General features: G+C 39.1%; 2 protein-coding genes across 8 annotated transcripts in view; one reads left to right on the top strand and one right to left on the bottom strand.

Annotated features, from left to right (window-relative positions):
- The window catches only part of OXNAD1 (oxidoreductase NAD binding domain containing 1), an 89,394-nt gene extending 78,633 nt beyond the window's left edge, over positions 1–10,761 (bottom strand). For 3 of the 7 annotated variants that reach the window (XM_037845530.1, XM_037845522.1, XM_037845512.1), the window contains exons 1-4: positions 10,426–10,761; positions 4,348–4,503; positions 1,884–2,010; positions 1,499–1,562 (exon numbers count right to left, since the gene is read on the bottom strand). In XM_037845530.1, coding sequence (XP_037701458.1) covers positions 1,499–1,562; positions 1,884–2,002 — 183 coding nt within the window. In that variant the 5' untranslated portion in view covers positions 2,003–2,010; positions 4,348–4,503; positions 10,426–10,761. The remainder of the gene's footprint in view (positions 1–1,498; positions 1,563–1,883; positions 2,011–4,347; positions 4,504–10,425) is intronic. The other 4 variants (XM_037845495.1, XM_037845474.1, XM_037845484.1 and 1 more) reach the window with 4 other exon arrangements.
- Positions 10,762–10,971: 210 nt separating this feature from the next.
- Positions 10,972–18,680, top strand: DPH3 (diphthamide biosynthesis 3). Its single transcript, XM_037845450.1, has 3 exons — positions 10,972–11,191; positions 11,692–11,766; positions 15,338–18,680. Exons 1-3 carry the CDS (start codon positions 11,084–11,086, stop codon positions 15,401–15,403), a joined length of 249 nt encoding a protein of 82 aa, XP_037701378.1. The 5' UTR covers positions 10,972–11,083; the 3' UTR covers positions 15,404–18,680.
- Positions 18,681–20,106: the final 1,426 nt, after the last annotated feature.

Below are 20,106 nucleotides of genomic sequence, written 5' to 3'. Positions count from 1 at the left end.
GCTTAGTGCTCAAGTACCGTTTAGTGTTTAAGGATACTTAACATGAAAAGGTTGAGAAGGCCGGGATGTGCCTTAAGGAGAAGATGTGTGAGTTAGACAAGCCTCATTCAGGCATAAATCACAGGGCTATTGGCTGTGAGTTCAACGTTAATGAATCAACTATATATTATATATGATGTCTTTAAACAGAAACACACACACAACAAGATTATTATTGATACTTTTGATAAAAATGTGACCAGAGGCTTATAGAAACCTAATCCTGTATTTCCCCTAGGAACAACGGTCCAGTATTCGCTAATTTAGCATTCACAGTGACTTTATAAAACATAAAGTGCCATGAATAACAAAACTAACTACAACAGCAACTAAGACTGCCTGCCTGGAGAGCCTAAAATATTAACTATATGGTCCTTTACAGAAAGTTTGCCATCCCCTGCTCAAGTCATCCAAGCATGTAAAATAAATTGCTTTTTCTTCACAACTAACAAGTTTTCTCACTTTTAAAGAAAAATCCCAAGAAGTCTCACATTTACAGTCAGCATTTTTGCATATGGTACAAACCAAAAGAAAGTATTTTCAGATTTATCATCAATGGGAAAAGTATATTTTCCCCATCCTTCCATAAACCTCCTACAGTGAACTAATTTTACAAAGACTTTGAAAAAAATATAAAACACTGACTTAAAGCTGAATCAACAAACATACCACCCTCAGTCCCAAAGCAATTTTCTGAAAGTAGAATTAGTTTGAAAAGTGGGGGCTAAAATAATATGTCTTTACATTCAGATGCATCCTTCTGTTAATACCGAAAATTAAACTACTGCCACAATACAGTTTCTGACCATGTTTGTAGAAGTGTATAGCCCTTCTTTATAAAAAATAGTTTTTTCCTACTGTCAATTTAAGTACATTCAGAATATTAAGTTAAATATATTTCAAAAAGCAAATATATGTTTTAAAGTGAAAACGGGGTTACTCACTAATGTAAAGGGTGAGGGTCCTTTGTTTCCCAGCCCTTGACATCACTTCAGGTGGTAGATTAGCTTTCTACAATCTGAATATGGTGGAAAAAAATCTGTACTTGAAAAGGGGAACAAGAGCTCGTCCTTTCCCAGATGTTAGTGCTTTCTCCCTTGATGAAACAAGTTGTTCTAAAGTAGGGATGAGAATAAGGACTTTGAGACATAATGTCCAAAAAAAAAAAAGAAGAAGAAAAAGTAAGCCATTCATAAAATACAGGCCCTAAGAGGAGTTACAGCTCTAAAATATAACCCTGAAGGATGACTCTCTCAATTGCTGCTACATTACCTTCATCAAAAATTAATCCATTCATTTCAAGTTTAAAGGAAAAAATTTAAGAACTTCTATTAGGACAAATTTCTCTGACTATCCTTCAAAGAGACCAAATTAACCTAACACGTTATCCATAAGCCAGTCACAGCTATATGCAAACTGTCCAGACTGGAAAATCCTCCCATAGCCCAAAGATACAGACCTCCTGTCGAACGACATTTGCAGTTCTCTCCAAATGATCAGTTTTCCTTTTGGATTTCATTATGCTTTAACAGAAAGTGAAATTAGGTTAATAGGTATTAGTTTCATAAGAATAGAAAATTAGTTTTCCCTATGGAAATATTATGCACTATTCCATAGGGAATATTATGGTTATTCAAAATACAATATAACATTACAAATCCTAGAAAATCGCTAGCTAATGTAAAATTTGCACATCCAACTAGATGTTCACAATATACCAGCAGCATGTAAATTTAAGCTAATGTGTTACCACCTTCAGGAGTTTGATATGCCTCCCATGACCATCAGCATGTCAGGTCCTTTTGAAAATCAACCTCAAATGACACTGAAGGCTGACGACTCACCTGTTTAGAGTAAGGTGGCGCAAAGCCCTGGGTGTCAATCTCAACGAGGTGACCCGCGTGCAGAAGGCTCCAACAGAGCCTCGCAACAACCCAGGAATCACGGCAGCAGCACAGGCCATGGTGCTTCCTGGCCAAATGTAAAATAAAGTTAAAATCATTTTAAGAAAAAGTGAAGAAATGATATTTTAGGGGCCAACAAAGAAGAGTTTCGATTTCTGTTGCTACTGTTATGAGATGACCCAACAGCAAGGCAACAAAGGGCCTAACTTCATCCTGACAAAACTGATTCAACTGATCTCCACAATACCTAAGTACATAATTATTGGTGCTGTCAAATAGTCATGTTTCTATTAGTTTCCAAAATCTCTAAGCACATGTGACTAGTCTTATACTACTATAGAAGAATAAGATTTTATAACTAATAATTACATTCCACACAAAGAAAACCACATAAATCTTTAATATGTCTTTTTAGGTAAAGTGCAAGGCATGGACAAATTTCCTGAGGTTCCCAAACATAAAAAACTTAGCTTCCAGATGTTTAAAACCAACATGGATCATAGTCATACTATACATAATAGCCAAAACTAGAAAATATCCAAATGACCATTAACTGAGTGAATACACTAATTGTGATAGATTCATACAACAGTATATACTACGTACACTGAGAATGAACAAACTACAACTGCACACAGTAACACATATGAATTTCACAAGTATCACACTGAATGAAAGAACCCAGACTCAAAAGAACACATATTCTATGATTCCATTCATATAAAGTACAAAAACAGGCAAAATTAGTCCAGGACATTAGAAATCAAGTTAGTAGTTATCCTTGGGAGGTTGGTAATGACAATGTTGTTTCTTGATCTGGGTGCTGATTATATAGGAGTATTCACTTTGTGAAAATCCATCAAGCTGTTCCCTTATAATCTGTGTACTTGCTGTTTATATGTTTTACTTCAATAAAAAGTTTAAAAAGGAAAAGAACACAGGAAGGTTCCCCAACATTCCAAATTCTAAAAACCACAGGGCTATCAGGAACAGCATTGATTGGGAATAAGAGGATATATCTTTGGTTCCTACAATTCCATTTTCCTATGCCAATTTTTAAATATTTCTTTGCCTAAAATGGCCACTTATAACATGTTATAGTACCAGATCTGTCCTTTTCTATCTTAGTGACCTTCAGAAGAAATGAAGATATACTTTGAATACTTACTATTTCTGAGCTCTTCGAATGAATACTTACTATTTCTGAGCTCTATATTAATTGGAATAAAGTTACTAGAAAAATATTCAAACTAAGTGTGTTCATCTGCCTACTCCATATTCATTAATTTAGTCCTTTGTTCAACAAATATTTATTAAGAGCCCATTATGTGGCAGGCACTGGCCTAGCACTGGGGATATAGATGTGAACAAAACAAAGCCCCTCTTAGAAAGCTTATATTCTAGTGGGTGGAGACAGAAAACAAATAAAAGTAAATAAACCAGGTGGTCATATAAGTCAAATGTAATTTATCCAGTTATAACCAAATCATATAAAAAAGCCCACTGCTTCATAACTTTGTCTTTAGATAAAAAAGCTATTTCTTCTTGCCATAGTATGCAGTATCATTGTAGATAAATGCTGTTCTAGTTTGCTAATGCTGCTGTTAAGCAAAATACCAGAAATGGATTGGCTTTTATAAAGGGGTTTATTTGGTTACAAAGTTACAGTCTTAAGGCCATAAAGTGTCCAAGGTAATGCATCAACAATCAGGTATCTTCACTGGAGGATGGCCAACAGCATCCAGAAAACCTCTGTTAGCTGGGAAGGTATGTGGTTGGCATCTGCTCTGGAGTTCTGGTTTCAAAATGGCTTTCTCCCAGAACATCCCTCTGCTAGGCTACAGCTCCTCCTCAAAATGTCACTCTCAGTTGCTCTTGGGGCGTTTGTCCTCTCTTAGCTTCTATGGAGCAAGAGTCTGCTTTCAACTGCCATCTTCAAACTGCCTCGCATCTGCAGCTCCTCTCTCAGCTCCTGTGCATTCTTCAAAGTGTCCTCCTGGCGGTAGTAAGCTTGCTCCTTCTGTCTGAGCTTATATAATGCTCCGGTAAACTTATCAAGGCCCATGCTGAACGGGTGGGGCCACACCTCCAAGGAAACTATCCAATCAGAGTCATCACCCACAGTTGGGTGGGGCACATCTCCACAGAAACACTCAAAGAATCACAATCTAATCAACACTGATACGTCTGCCCACACAAGATTACAACAAAGATAATGGCATTTTGGGGGACATAATACATTCAAACCGGCACACATGTGATTTGCAATATTTTTCTCTCGTAAATAAAGATGTGTAAGGTCTCTTTTACCTCATGCAAGACTACTAAATGTAATTTCTCTTCTTTAAATGTGGTAAACCAAAAATGGTGTGTTAATCACCAAAAGAAAGAAGGTGAAACTTACTTTAGAAGTCCATGAGGTTTTAGGAGGCATTAAGTATAGGGCTGGCTGACTGACTGACAAGCAAGATTTTGGTCCTGGTATTATCATACAAGGCCTTTTTATACACCAGGTGAAACCTGGACAGTTTTTCAATACGTTGAGATTTTCACAAAGTTCCTGCAATGGCATAGAGAACATAAAAGAATAATGATTTGGGAAACTGATACAAAGCACCACTACCTCTTAACTGCAAAAGAAAAAGCTCATTATGAAGAGCAGGCATCACCTCACAGTGAGCCCATTCTCAATGACCCCCTTTCCATCTATTCGTCCTCCTCATGTCTCCACTTTTCCTTTCTGATCATTCCTCTTACTGCTTCTTCCTTTTCATCTTCCTTGGCCTGTCCTTAATTCTTTCTACTTAGGAAATCCACTCCGTGAAACACAAGAGCAATGACAGGAATAATACAGTTACATGCCATTTAGGGCTGAGCTCCCTGTTAAAATAAAACTGCCATGCATATATTCAAATATGAAAATATTGTTCTGCTCCATATTTTAGACAACCATTTCTAAGATAAATTACCCTCACAATAGGATATAGTTTAGTGCCTACGCTACACTGGAAAACAAAGAAGTTAATTTTTTAAAGCTGTTTTCCTTAAAACGTGAAAATCTTGTCTTGTTACCAGTAGTAAACACGACCAAGGGTGCCATCTACTGGTAAACAAGGAAGGTATTATCAAATTGTTTTCGTTTTTAGAAGGTTATCAAAGTTCTTTGAATGAAGTTTAAAAAACAAACAAACAAACAAAACTACTTTCTGGGGGGCGGAATATATGTCCAATTGTTTGATGGAGTAAAACATAAAGCAAATTATTGCAAGAGGCAGTCTCAGCTGAGACTTGAATGATGAAGAAGAGGCAGCCAAACAAATGGCAGAGGGAATAAACAAGAGCAAAGGCCCAAACACGGAAACAAGTCAGGCAGGCAAGAGAAACTGAGGACAATGTAAGTTGAAAGCAGTGAGCTGGGTGAGAGCTGTATGAGATGGTCAGGCAGGTATACAATGTAAAGGCATGAATTTTTATTCTCAGGCAGTGGAAAGCAATTGAAGTGTTTGAATAAACTAGGAAAGGAAAACAATCTAATTTTACATTTTAAAGGATGACTCAGGCTGCTGGCTGAAGCAAGAATGGAAGCAGGAAGTCCAGTTAGGAGGCTCAAGTCTAAGATTAGACTAGGATAACAACTAAGGAGGCGGTAGAAGTAGATGAACATGTAATGTACAGCACTCATCAAATACATTTCTATTACACAATTTTAACCGAGTCCCAAATTCAATTTTATACCAAGAATTTTGGTCACTGTTATTTTCCAGATCAGCAGTGTTAACATTTCATGATTAAAAAAACATATACAATACTGTGAGCCAGAGATTGTATACTTTAGATAGTTTGTATGGTATGTGAATATATCTCAATAAAACTGCATTTTTAAAACATGCAACTGAAAAACAAAATCATATACATTTGTGATCTCAAATAACCCCAAAACAATTAGTCACACTCTCAGGATCCAAAATGTCTCATTACAAAATATTTCCATTCTCCTTTGGGAATAAATTTAAAGTTTAGTAGTCATTGTAATGTTTTACTTAAAACTGTGCTGGGCAAAGTGAAACAAACAAACAAACAAAAAACTGTATTACATGTTTGGCTATGGCTTTACTTTATTCAGCACAGTACAAACTCAAACTGGGCAGAACCATAAGTGGAAATACCCCTGACTAGACAAAAGGTATAGTCAACAGATAGCAAAATGAAAGCAGTATGGAAGGTCGAGGAGGCCCCTAAATCTAGGTCAGAAGGGAACCAGCCCTGCTATAGCAGAAAATCTCAGCAGTCTGCAGTTGTTTAAATCTGATTCTGCTTGAATCACCATCACATCACAAATGGTATCACAGTTAATTAAGAGATCTGAGTTCTCACCTTAGCTTACTGCCCCTTAAGGGCTTTGCTCCTTAGGCAAGTTCCTAAGCCTCTAAAGTTCAATTTTCCCAATGTTAAAGATATTTACACCTAGGAGGGCTGTTTTAAAGGATGGCAATGATGTAACACATGCAAAGCATTTGATATGGTGCCTGACACAGTGTTATTAATAAGTGGTTCACTTGTTTGTTTGTTCCCATTTTATGTAATACACACTCAAAGAAAAGTTAGAAAATTACAAAGAAAAACCACCCAACAAATCCTGATAATTTTTAGGACTACCAACCTCAGATCTTAAAATTCCCCTGTGAATTGCTTTTGATAGTTCCAAACTGCTATCTAAAAGGACTTTCAATTTCTAATTCCATGAGCCAAATATGACTGTAATCACTTCTCTACATTAAAAAATGGCTCATCTTTATAATCTGTAGGTCCTCATGCTCAGACGCACTGAAGAACTAAAATTGGTTTCCATCCTCAAAATGATCATTGTGCCTGCAGAACAAACAGAGAATCTTTCTTTCCTTCCCGTCTCCAAGATACTACCTGGGCAGCATTAGTATCTCTATAAAGGAACAGTGGCTGAAATGTGTTGGCTTTGCTAGGATTTCTCCTTTACCCAGACAGTCCATTATCATCCCAGTTAAACTCAACAAGTTTAACAAATGTTTCCTGGCTTCTGTGTTGCTCTCCAATTATGCAAAATGAAGTGTTATGTGAGGACTTTGAAATAATTTTCTATAAACCTTCCTTTAACATAACTTCTGGACTTTCTCACAAAGATTCCTCTTTAAGTTTTCAAGCTTTAAAAGGGTTTGTGGTGGTTTGAAGCTGCATGTACCCCCAAAAATTATATTCTCAAATCTAATTCATTCCCATGTGGTGTTAACCCATTGTAAGTAAATCTTCTGATGAGGTTACTTGAGTTAAGGTGTAGCCCAGTCCAATCAGAATGAGCTTAATACTATTACTGGAGTCCTTTATAAATGGAATGAAATTGAGAGAGATAAAAAGCCACGAAAGCAAGAAGCTGAAATTCTACAGAAACCAGAAGAGAATGGACAGGCCAGGACAGGCCAAGACAGGCAGCCATGTGCATTGCCATGTGTCAGAGGAGCCAAAGACCATGGTGTCACCAGCAGCCAGACTCAGAATGCCAGTCTTCAGGAAGAAAGCATTGCCTTGATGATGCCTTGATTTGGACTTTTCCAGCCTCAAATCATGAGTGAATAAGTTCCCATTGTTCAACCTGACTCATTTCAAGGTATTGAACAGCCTAGGAAACTAAAACAGAGCCAAACTGATTGGAGCCTTGCCTCAGGTGCACAAAATAGGTAACTTCATGTAAACATCTGAGTGTTGACATAAATAAAGGGATGTGTATATGTGTGTATTATGTATATGTATTACAAAATATAAGCTAAATATGGTATATGCAATTACAGAACCAAGTAAAATTCTTAATTTCCATGTAATAGAATGTTAGATCTGAGAGAGATCTTGTAAATCATCTCTAGTCCAACCTCAGAAGAGGAAACAAGGCCAAAAGATTTAAATGACCAGGCCCAAGAGCTAATTCACACTATAGTCAGGTTCTGGATGCAGATCTGCTTCTCAACCCAGTGATTTTTTTTTTTAATTAAATTCAGTTTTATTGAAATGCATTCACACACCATATAATCATCCATGGTATACAATTCACTGTCCACAGTATGATAACATAGTTATGCGCTCATCACCACAATCTATCTCTGAACATTTTCCTTACATCAGAAAGAACCAGAAGAATAAAAAATAAAAGTGAAAAAAGAACACCCAAATCATCCCCCCATCCCACCCCATTTGACCTTTAGTTTTTATCCCCATTTTTCTACTCATCCATACACTAGATAAAGGGGGTGTGATCCACAAGGTCTTCACAATCACACTGTCACCCTTTCTAATCTACATAATTATATAATTGTCTTCAGGAGTCCAGACTGCTGGGTTGGAGTTTGGTAATTTCAGGTATTTACTTCTAGCTATTCCAATACATTAAAACCTAAGAAGTGTTATCTATATAGTGCATAAGAATGTCCACCAGAGTGACCTCTCAACTCCATCTGAAATCTCTCAGCCACTGAAACTATTTCATCTCATTTTGCATCCCCCTTTTGGTCAAGAAGATACTCTCAGTCCCACGATGCCGAGTCCACATTCATCCCCGGGAGTCATATTCTGCATTGCCAGGGAGATTTACACCCGTGGGAGTCGGGTCCCACGTAGCGGGGAGGGCAGCGAGTTCACCTGTCAAGATGGCTCAGTTAGAGAGAGAGAGGGCCACATCTGAGCAACAAAGAGGTACTCAGGGGGAGACTCTTAGGCACCATTACATGCAAGTTTAGACTCTCCTTTGTGGTAATGAGCTTCATAAGGGCAAGTCCCATGCTCGAGGGCTCAGCATATCAAACCACCAGTCCCAATGTTTGTGACAACATCAACACTAGCCCAGGTAAGGATGTCCAACACATCTGCACCTTCCCCCAGATCCTTGGGGCTGGGGAGGGGGAGGCTGTAAATATATTTTTTATTATCTGCCCAAATTACTCTGGGATGTGTCACTATTTCACTCCAGCCTATACTAACCTACCGTATCTCACTTCCTATTCAAAGTTCCATGCAATTGTGGTGTTTGAACAAATCAACTGTAGAGTTGTACCATTTAGAAAGTTTAGATCCTGTACCAAATAGGTATCTATTCCCTTGGTCTCACATGGAAGTTGAAGTTTTAAAACACAATCAGTTTCAACCTTTACCCTTTGGCCTGGCTTGCCCTGGTCTTAACCAGACCTGCTTCATTCATATCACTAATTGAAGTCTGGGCTCTTTTTCAGCTTTTTTTTTTTTTTTTTTTGACAGTGGCTGTATGCACTAATACTGACATTCATATCTGCCGAGCTCTAGCTCTGAGTTTCAGGTGTCTCAGAGATATGCATTGTTCCAGAGACCAATCAGGTTATACGCTAGGGGATCAGCATCTCAAAGTTTAGAGATAGGCATTACAATTCAGGGATAGAGTTAACTGCTGTAAGAGCTTACAATCTAGGGACTATTACAATTATTATGTCCACATTAGGCTATGTTCTAAGATTCAATTCTGAGTTTACACACTGTAGTTAGTCCATATTGGTGAGGCATCATCCCTCTCACCATGTTTCCTCCAACACTTTTACTCCTATATATATATTTTCCTACAATTTTATAGTTATATTCACATACCATACATTTATCCACAGTGTACAATCAGTTGCTCATGGTATCATCATAAAGTTGTACATTTATCACCACAATCAGCACTTGAACATACTGATTACTACAAGAAAAATTGTTTGTTTTTTTTTTTAGCAATAAGAAAAAAATGATAAAAAGAAAAATAAACATGTCATACAATACAATATACTAGTAAGGACAGCAAATAACACCGCTACCAAGAATCCCATATTCCTCCCCTATATCCCCCTCTCATATACATTTAGCATTGGCATATTGCCTTTTCAACCCAGTGATCTTAAACTGCATTCCTCCTCTAGGAAAATGTAAATAAATACCTAGTAATGGATCAATGCCCTATGAAACCCAAAAAGGCACTAGGACTGCTTTAAAAATAAACCACTTTAGGTTTGCATTTCTCTTCAAGGTATACAGAGGCCTCATGCTGATAACCCTGTCATTGATGCTATAGTTTTTACAAAGAAGAAACTCTAGTTCACATAAGTAATTTGCCCCTGGACTTTGTAGAGAGGCTCTTCATTTCCCACGTGTGTCATCTTGGTGAAGTTACCCAAATCTACGAACCTCAGTTTCAAAGTTTATAAAATGGAATAATATTTAAATACTCACAGATGCTGTAAGAATTACACTTAGCACAATACCTGGCACATAAACTCCCAATAATATTAGATGATGTTGCTACTGTTATCACTACAAATCACTACAGTTAATAACGTTATATACCCAGCAGACATTGGACTGGAACTCGATCCCTGCCTTCCAAGTCTTTGGGCTTTCAGCAACACAATAGAGGGTATTTGTGGATGTGTGGGGTGAGAGACAAGAGGCGGGGATGTACCTGAACAGCCGAGTACAGTCGGGAACAGCTTGGGCGTCGCCCTGAGCTCCAGTTCATTCAGTGAATCGAAATTCCAAGGGAGCTCTTCGTCCGTCACCGAGGAGAGAAACTGAGGAAGCAGAGCTGCTCCCGCCGCTGACTCAAGCAAAGCAACGAGGTGCCCCCTTTTCAGAGGCTACCTAGTACTTGCTGCAGCCTTCAGCAGGGTCTGTTAAGGCGAACGTGAAGCAGGTAAACCGCCGCCGCTGGGAGCGACCTCCGTGCCTCCTCCGCGACCCGCACCTAGCTTGCAGACTCCGCCCAAATTACCCCGGCGTGGCCTGACAGCCTCCGGCGTCCCGGATATGACTTAGCAGCAACAGCTCTCCCGACAGTCTACGGATCGCTGACGTCCAATCGAAGTGCGGTGCCACTGAGCAGGGCCCCCTGCCTTTCCAGAGTCTCCGCCCCCTACGTCAGCCGTCTCCAAGGTGACCGCTACCCGGTCACCCATTTGGCCGCCAGTCCCGGAGTTGCGTCTTTTCTGTGCGCCGGAAACAAAAGTTCTTGCACCGGTGCGTGATGACAGCGCGCAGCCCCGGCAGGCTCCATCGAAGTTAGACCCACCGAGGTGGCGTCGGACGGCGGGGCGACAGCCCTTTGGTTGACCCCAGTGACAATGGCGGTGTTTCACGACGAGGTGGAGATCGAGGACTTTCAGTATGACGAGGACTCGGAGACTTATTTCTACCCCTGCCCGTGTGGGGATAACTTCGCCATCACCAAGGTAATCTCAGGTTCCAGTCCGGCAACTCGTTGGAGCCGGCACGTTGTCGCCCTGCGGTGTTCCTTCCGTCGTCACCCTTAATCCTCTGGTTCACCCATACCCTGTTTATCCTCCCCACTCCCACCCCAAGTTAACACTCTGAAGTTTCAGCGGGCCTATCGTATTGGCTTCAATTAGCCCAGGAAGGGGTGGCGGGGAGCTCCTGTCTCCCCACCCTACGGTTCTTTCCTGGGATACTTCTTTGGAGGAGGGGGCTCGTTTTTAATTCGCATGGGTTTTGAGGCGAACGAACCTTATCTAACCTACCTGGGTGTTTCCGCTAAGTAATGTTTCCAGGGGGAAATGGGGTTGGCGTTTCTCGCGGAAGGCCGTTTTGGCCCTCACACACCTTAGGAGGAGGCAAGCCACCAAGGGCTTGCTAATAGAGATGGGAGGGATCTTGCTAACAGAGATGGCGAGGAAAGACCCTACTGACCACATGGTGTTTGATTTTGTCATAGGAAGATTTGGAGAATGGAGAAGACGTGGCAACGTGTCCTAGCTGCTCTCTCATTATAAAAGTGATTTATGACAAAGTAAGAGATCTAATTTAAAAACGGTGGGAGTAGAGGTGGGGTGGTGATTGTGAGGCAATGACATGGACCTAGAATAGCCTGCCTGATATAAGTGCTGGAGAATGTTTCATAATGGTGTGTTAAGTAAAATGCTATGTTTTTTAAGCAGAAGTTTTAAACAATTAATAAACAGCCATATTGTAAATTAAAACTTAAGGAGTTCCAATCACTTCACTCATTTTAGCTATGGAGAGGGTAATGTATTAAAGAAACCTGGTCTTTTCTATGGAAAATTATTGCTTGCTTAAGAAATAGAAAGAAAATAAAGGTTAGTTATTGACAATCTTTATTCTTCTATTAATATGCAATTAAGATTGTTCATAGCACCTAGCCTTAGTTTAAAGACAACAATTATATAGTATTTCTTGCCTGGCTTATACAAAGAACTCTGAATTATCTTTTTTGAAATTAAATACTTTGTTGCAATTTCACAATCTCATTTTGGTCTGTAGTTGTCCTTATTTTCTTTCACACAAGGACGTTATCAATGGAAAACAAAATAATGTTATCATTGCCCAACCCCAACTTATGGTCTGTAAGTAGAATGGGAAGTTTTAAGTGAATAGTTTCAACACTCCTAAGGATGAACTCTAAAAGGAGGGGCATTTGGATGGAGAGATGAGGCACAGAACCTCATGAGAAAAGCAGGCTAATCTACTCTATAGACTAGAGTTTAGAAACGTAATGATTAGGTTTTTTATTCTTTCAATTGACAAATATGTATCAAGCCTGTACTACACACCAAGCAATGATCAATGAATTTAATTTAGTGCATCAGGCAATCCCTGCCCTTGTGGGGCTTAGAATTTGTGCTAGGAGAGCAGGTGGGGGTGGGGCGGATAAGCAAGCAGAATAAGTAGAGCATATGTTATATAGAAAGTAAAATTCTGGAACAAAAAAAAAGAGAACAAAGTAAGGGAGATCTGGAGTGCTGGGCTAGGAGGGAGGGGGTAAGTTACAATTTTAAATAAGATGATCAGGGTAGGCCATTATGAGAATGCATCTGCACAAATTTAAAGAAGGTGAGAAAGTGAGCTATACATATATAAGGGGTGAGGGAAGGAGACGTAGGGGTAACAGCAGTCTGGCAAAGGAGAGATTCAGTGAAGAAGCCCTAAAGCCAGAGCATACCTGGTTTTTTCAAGGAAACCGATGCAACCAGAGCAGAGTAAGTGAAAGTGAGAGTACTCCAAAATGAAATTAGTGGAGTGAGGCAGATCACAAAGATACTTACGGACCACTTTAAGACTCTGGCTTTTGCTGTCAATGATATGGGGAAGCATTGGAGGATTTTTTAGCAGAAGAATGTTGTCATCTAACTTAGGTTTTAAAAGAATGGTTCTGGCTGCTGTGTTGAGAGTAGCTTGTGAGAAAGGAGCAAGAATAGAAACAGGAAAACCAGTTTAAAGGCTGTTGCACCAATCAAGCTGGAGATGAGGTGGCTTAGATGAGGCTACAGCAGTGAAGGTAGCAAGAAGTTAGATTCTGGATACACTTTGAATGCTAAGGGTTTTCTTAATGATTGGATATAGCTAGGAAAGGAGTCAGGGATGACTTCAACATTTGTGGTCTTAGTAATTGGAGGGATGGAGTTACTCTCAACTTAAAGGCAAGTGATTACAGGTATGTGGGTCAGGAGGCAGCCAAGATTAAGAGTTCCTGTTGGACAAATGAAGTTTGAGAGGTCTATATGTTATCCAAGTGGGATTGTTGAGTAGGCAGTTGGATTTGCAAATCTGATGTTCAAAAGAGAGATCAGGGCTGGAGGTGTAAATTTGGATGTTATCAGGAGCTAGATGGCATGTAGAACTAGGAATCTGCTTGAGATCACCAGAATAGTAAATGTAGGTAGAGATGAACAAAAGAAAGGATTTAGCCTTGGGGCACTCATTAAAAGTCAGGGAAAGAAGACGAGAACATTAAAAGGTTCTCATTAAAACATTAAAAGGTCAGGGAAAGAAAAAGAGAAATCAGCAAAGCCCACTGAAAATGAGCAACCACTAAGGCCAAATGAAAAAAGGAGAAAGAAGTGATCAGCTTTGTCAGATGCCACTGATAAGGTGAGAACCAAGAATTAACCATAGGATTTAGCAATATGGTGGTCATTTCTGGTGGTGATAAGAACTATTTCAATGAAGTATTGGGGGCAGAGACCTGATTAGAGAAACCTCATTGGTGGAAAACTGGTTGTAGAGAATAGAGGGAGAAGAATAGGAGGCAGCAAGTCAGACGTTTCTTTCAAGGAGTTTTGCTACAAAGAGGAGCAGAGACATGGACAGTATCTAGTGGTGATGTAGGATCAAGAGAAGGTTTAAGGTGGTAGACATTCAGCTACATAGCTATAGACACAGGAAGTTGAATGTAATCAGGGTTTTGGTTTTGCTAAATAAATATGACAGTGTGAGAGAAGAGTTGTTACGATGATAGACCATCCTAACATTTGTGCTAGATGAAATGTGAAGGACAGTGAAAAGTAGTAGGAGGTCCCAGAGGAATGAAAATGAGGGAGTACAATCCAGAGGAAACATGACAGAAACAGAAAGGAGTAGTGAATGATATAATCTGATGACAAAAGATTCAGAATAGGAAGGCTTTAGAGAGCCATTGACTTCAGGGAGATATAGGGGAAGTACTGTCCTTAGGGGACAGCCACATCTCACCCTCAGCACCAGTGATATTTGAGGCCTGATAACTCTTTGTTGTGTGGGGCTTTCCTGTGCCTTTGTAGGATGCTAGCATCTCTGACCTCTACCCACTAGATGCCAGTAGCAGACCTTCCACCTCTCCAGTTGTGACAACGAAAAATGTGTCCAAACATTGCCAGATTTCCCTGGGCAGGGGTGCAGAATCTCCAGTTGAGAACCACTGTGTTAGATCAAGAAGTCAAAGGGAAGATGTAAATAAGAGATTGAAACTATAGAACTTTTTGCTGACAATGGATCATGAATTCCAAAGGCCACAGTGAAGGGTTCCAGATGCTGGGCAGGAGTGAGAGAGAAATAAGGGAGGAATAGGGGCTGATCCTTAGGGGGATCGGATTGCAGAAGATAAGGGGTAATGTGGGAGGCAGCTTGTGGTAGCTGACATAAATGATCAGAAATTGAACTTCAGTTACAAAGTAATAGTGCAGATGATCTGTGTTGGGAAACACAAAGCCATATTCCTTTTAGTTAGAAGTAATTACTTTGAAGAGAACAGGAGGTATTTATTTGAACTATCAAATATTAAAGAAGCAAAGTTTTAGTGTAATTTAGAAACTTAAAAAGGTGTGATGTGATTTCTGAGAAATGGATGTTCTGTGGTAAAGATAGGAATGTCTGTTTATGAGATGCTGTATACTAAATATGAATTCAAGACTAAAAACTGATACACTTTATTCTGGTGCTGACATTAACTCTCTAAAAGAAGATAGAATGGCATAGCAATAGAAAAATTAACAAAGCTAGATTGATGAGGTAACAAAAAAATTTTAGTATTAATGCATTGTGGCATGGAAGTTCAATGGTTAATGTCATTTCTTATTCTATCTTAGGATCAATTTATGTGTGGAGAAACAATACCAGCACCTTCCACCAACAAGGAATTAGTTAAATGCTGAAGAAGGCTTTAAGAATCCAAATCTGGAACAGTTGAGAATGAGCCAAGATGGAAAAATCAAATGCAAAGTTATAGACCTCTTCACAAGGACAACCTTCTTGTGGTTTTTTGCTCAGTTACAGAGTGTGGATTCTTTCCAACAACTGCGACGTTCACCTTCAATTAAGAAGCAATCCACAACATGACATACCTGGATTTCACACATAAAACTTTGAATTGCAGGTGTTCTTAATTTTCCATCCAAATTTTTTAAAAGATAGTTTCAAATCAGTACATTTTTTTCCCTCAGTTACATTATTTTCGTATCTTAAATCTAACTACTTCAGTATCTGATGACAGAATCATCTACCTCAAAGTTATTAGTGTTCCTTTACAAAAATGGGATTGTATTTTTTACTTGGTTGTTAAGATTAACACTAGCCCTTCCTTTGAAATTTGACATAAATTTTGCTAAGAAAATTTGCTAGCTAAAATTTGCTAATCTCCTCAGTCTTGTCATTGTTAGGATGTTCATATTCTGTTAAGCATGCCTTTTCTGTTACGTTTCATGCATAGAGTGCTGGTTATGGTGTTAAAGAGAAAATACAGTGAGGTCATAATTTCTCCAGAGCTAAAAGTTAGTGAATAAGAAAGAAAAGTAAAAAGTGAAATGGTAAATGGTCAAAGAATAGCGAGTTTCCTTTTCAGTATTCTGTATGTTCCTGGAGAATCAGGATAAGATAAAAAGACAAGCAGCCAAGAGAAGCAAAATTGGTAACAGAATGAGAGGAGCCAAACATGTCGACTTAGCAAATGAGATGCTTAAATGATTTTGCAAGATCAAAGCAAATAACATTTCTATATCTGGGTTTTGTTTGTTTCCTTTTAGAAAAGGCTAATGAAATCATACTCCAGATGGGGGTTAATGTCCAGTCTTGATGGCTGGAGGCAATGCTTTCAGCATGATTACCATATCATGCCACTACTCTTAAAAGATGAAGCCTCTACAGTGGCTTCTGTTTGCTGAAGGTGAGCTTGAAAACTGGAGGTCTTTTCTGAATAAATATGCCCATGGGGACACATCTAATGTGCCATCACCTGCAACCAAACCAGATATGCACTGTTTCTGAGATGTTTGCCCTGGAGAAAAATAAATATATAAAGATAGACCTTTAGTTTTCCTTTGCTGCAGTGCTGAGAAGTAGCACAAAATTAGAATCACTTATATGGAAATTCAGAATTTTCCTTTATATATGCAACTTTCCTGCATATATATAAAGTTGAAAAATTGAACTGATATCTAGCAGGTTGTTTGGGAAATTGCTCCTAAAAGAAAACTGACTTGCTAGAATTTAAATATTCTGTTACTGATTGATAAAATGTGCTACACACACTTGCTGGGGGTTTAAATTAAAACAATTGTATAGCCTTTTGCCTGCTTGCAGTGTGGCTACGTGTAGCCATTAGGCTGAGACTTAATAAATCACCAGGGTATGTCATGTGAAGCATTACATGGCATATTCTTGATGTGCTAAGAAATCTCATTGCCATGTGGGATACTGACACCCCTGAAGTAAACCACAACTGCTTTGCAAAAGTTCGTCTCAGAAGCAGTGACTGTTCAAATGAACAGAGTAGGATTCGTGATAACTCTGACTAAAATGAGCTGCCCTAAACTCAAATGTTGATGGTTTTATAGATATTGATACCATGTTAACTACCTCTGCTAATGTTGAATCTCAAACAATAACAGACACCCTTGACATAGGTCTGTTATGAGCACAGAGGAATGGGAAGAAAAGTTGCCAAAGCTGAAACATCCCAGGAGAAAAGAAACATAAACAGCCCTGGCAATCAGTGATCCATGATATTGCAATAGTCGGAATGACTAAATATGTTTGTGAACTACAAAAGAACCGTCAGAATTCAGTCCAATGTTAAACAAAGAAAAACCAGAGGCGTTTTAGATATGACTAGAGTTCTATGTGATAAATGTGCCTTATTTGGCCCAACAGACATTTCTGGAGGCTTTCTAAGAATCAATTTGTAGTCCAGGCTTTCCCTTTCATTAGCTTTTGTAATCCTTGACAATGCCTGTGGATCCCTTATCTGTACAGTTAGGTGATTGGATCAGATGGTTTCTGAACCATCAGTTCTACAGTGTCAGGTTTAGTGGCTTGCAGGAACTGAAATGGCATTTAAAACCTTTATAAACTCAACTATCTAAATCATGAATTACAGAGAAAGAGACTCTATTCTTCAAAAAGTTGATGTTACCACACTTTTGAATTTGAAAATTATGAAGACAGCTGTTTAAGTGGTTCTACATACACTCCAGAAAGAAACATTTTCTTTGGAAAGCACCCAACATTTTTTGATAACTGTATATATTAATTTATTACCAGGATAAACTATTGGTATGCTAAATAAAGTCAGATAATTCAAATCCTTTTTTTAATGTAGTTTTTCTTCCCCTTAAAAATCAACATTTTGAATTAGAGGATGTTGATGTTATGATTTTATATCATGTAGAAATCTGCTTTGGGGCATCATTAGTAACTTTGGACAGTAGACTTTTTAAGTCTGAAAGAAATTGCCACTATTTCTACAGTTTGGCCACCTGGATTTGAGTTCTGGGTTTTTTTTATTTGGGGAAAAAAAATAGCTTTGAGTCAAGCGGCACTAAAGCAAAGATAGTTGACATTCTTAGGTGAGTAATTTTATTTATTGCCAGAAAAGAAGGCTGGTACTTTATTTAAGACTGATGCTCATTCCTTGCAGTGGTTTTGAGAGCCTGGCTCTGATTGGGGCACAATTTGAATCTCAGTTCCTCTGCTGTGATCTTGGACAAATTTTTAATCTTTTCATATCTCTGTCCTGATCTGTGAAACGTAAACCATAATATTTCTTCTTTGATAGGGTTGGTCTGTGGGTTATTCATTCAGCAAAAGTTTGTTGAGTGCCTACTATGTGTTAGGCACTGGGATAAAGCAGTGAAGTTACGCAAGGTTTCTGCCATCACAGAGCTTCGTGCAACCAAAAGAGTCAGGAAATAAACAAGATTACAGACTGGTTAGGGCCCAGAAGAAAACAAACAAGTCATGTGATAGTGAAAGGTGGAAAACAAAGGGATCTCTGAGGCCTGGAACTTTCTCTGAAACCTGAAGGATAAGAATGAAGTAACCTTGTGAAAATGATTAAATGAGCTAATGACTATAAAACTTTCAGCATGGTGCCTGTCATATGAAAAAAGGTTAAATATTTTAATTCTAAAAGTAATTCAATATTTTTTTTGAGCATTGGCAGCATTCTTGGAATCAGAAGGGCAAATTATTGGACACCCCCACTCCTACCACATCCTTCTGGGGTTAGGGTCCAGCAATCTATTTTAATAAGCCCTTCAAGTATTTCTCATGCAGCAAAAATTTTGAGAATCACTGGTCTAGAGCTGGTTCTCAAAGTTTGCAGCCCATTGGAATACCCTTAGAAGATTTACAAACTACTGATGCTTGTATCTTAGCCCCAAAGAGTCTGATTTAATTGGCGGGGTGCTTGTGCATCAGGACTTTTAATGTCTCCCTGCTGATTTTAACATACAGCCAAGGCTGGCTGAGAACCACTGGGCTAGGAAAGCAGAAGAGAATTCATCATCACAAAACAAAAGAGATTGAACCCAATTTTTTTTTAAATGGTCATACCTGCTTTGCACATGGAGCAATGAGCATGGGTTCAGTTAACTACAGTTATTCAGGCATGCAATCAGCTTTTAAACAAGTGACAAGGGAAGCCCAAGCTGGATTAAGGTACATGGCAAGGAGAACCCCAGTCTGGCCTCTGGCTGTGGCCCCTATTTAAAAAGACACATTTTTCCAGCACATGCTTTGGCTGCTAATTATACACCTGACAAAAGCGACAGCTTCTGCAGGTGTAAGTAATTAGGATTTATTTAACTCCATTTGGGGATGCCTGCCATTCCCCACTTCCTACAAAGCAAATTGCTCATGATTACATATTCAACTGGGAAACCAATTTACAAATTATTCCTTGTTAAGAGTTTAAAACAAAAGACATAAAAAAGAAATCATAGTTAAAAATACTCTTCCCTGGCTCCATAAAATGCACTTGCAGAAGAGTCCTATACAGAACTCAGGAGAAAACACAATTCTTAGTAGAATTCTGATTAAATATTGGCCAAATTCTAGGAAAGCAAGTTAGGATATTTTAGTCTTCGGATTTCACCACAAAATTTGGGGAGGCCTTTAGATTTTCCCTGTCTGCCCCAAGCACTGGTGCAGGTGAACAAATACAAGCTTGCAGGAAAATCTGGAAGTGAGGCACATCCAGCTGCTGGAGCGGGAACCACCAAGGGGGGCTGGTGAAGAAGTCCAGGTAAAGCTATTGCTTCTACATAGCTGTTACCTCTGAGTTTGCAGTCAAGCACTTGGTGGTGAGCTTGGGCTTGCTGTTGGTCGGGAAAGCTGACAGTCAGGAAACAGCTGGACATGCAGCAGGGAAGAGCAAAGACAAACTGGAATGGACCAGTACCTCTGTACAGGTCACCACCTCTAACCACAATGATCTTCAGAGTCACAGGTACTGCTTCATTTCTGCCTTCCAAAATCTTGCACCAATTTCTCTGGAACCATAAAGCAAGAGAATTTTGGGAAACGGTTCCAGCTTAGCCAGGTCGATACAGGATAAAACCACTCAAATCCACTTAAGTAT

The sequence above is a fragment of the Choloepus didactylus genome, chromosome 1 (assembly GCF_015220235.1).
Source record: "Choloepus didactylus isolate mChoDid1 chromosome 1, mChoDid1.pri, whole genome shotgun sequence".
Lineage (NCBI taxonomy): Eukaryota > Metazoa > Chordata > Mammalia > Pilosa > Megalonychidae > Choloepus > Choloepus didactylus.
Note: the sequence above shows the minus strand (reverse complement) of the source record. Positions and strands in the feature narration are given on the sequence as shown.

What these genes read in the sequence shown, in the direction of transcription:
- DPH3 (XM_037845450.1), top strand. Translation starts at nt 11,084, where the DNA reads ATGGCGGTGTTTCACGACGAGGTGGAGATCGAGGACTTTCAGTATGAC. An exon ending in ATAACTTCGCCATCACCAAG is followed by an intron (nt 11,192 to 11,691) that starts GTAATCTCAGGT and finishes ATTTTGTCATAG; the next exon opens with GAAGATTTGGAGAATGGAGA. An exon ending in TAAAAGTGATTTATGACAAA is followed by an intron (nt 11,767 to 15,337) that starts GTAAGAGATCTA and finishes ATTCTATCTTAG; the next exon opens with GATCAATTTATGTGTGGAGA.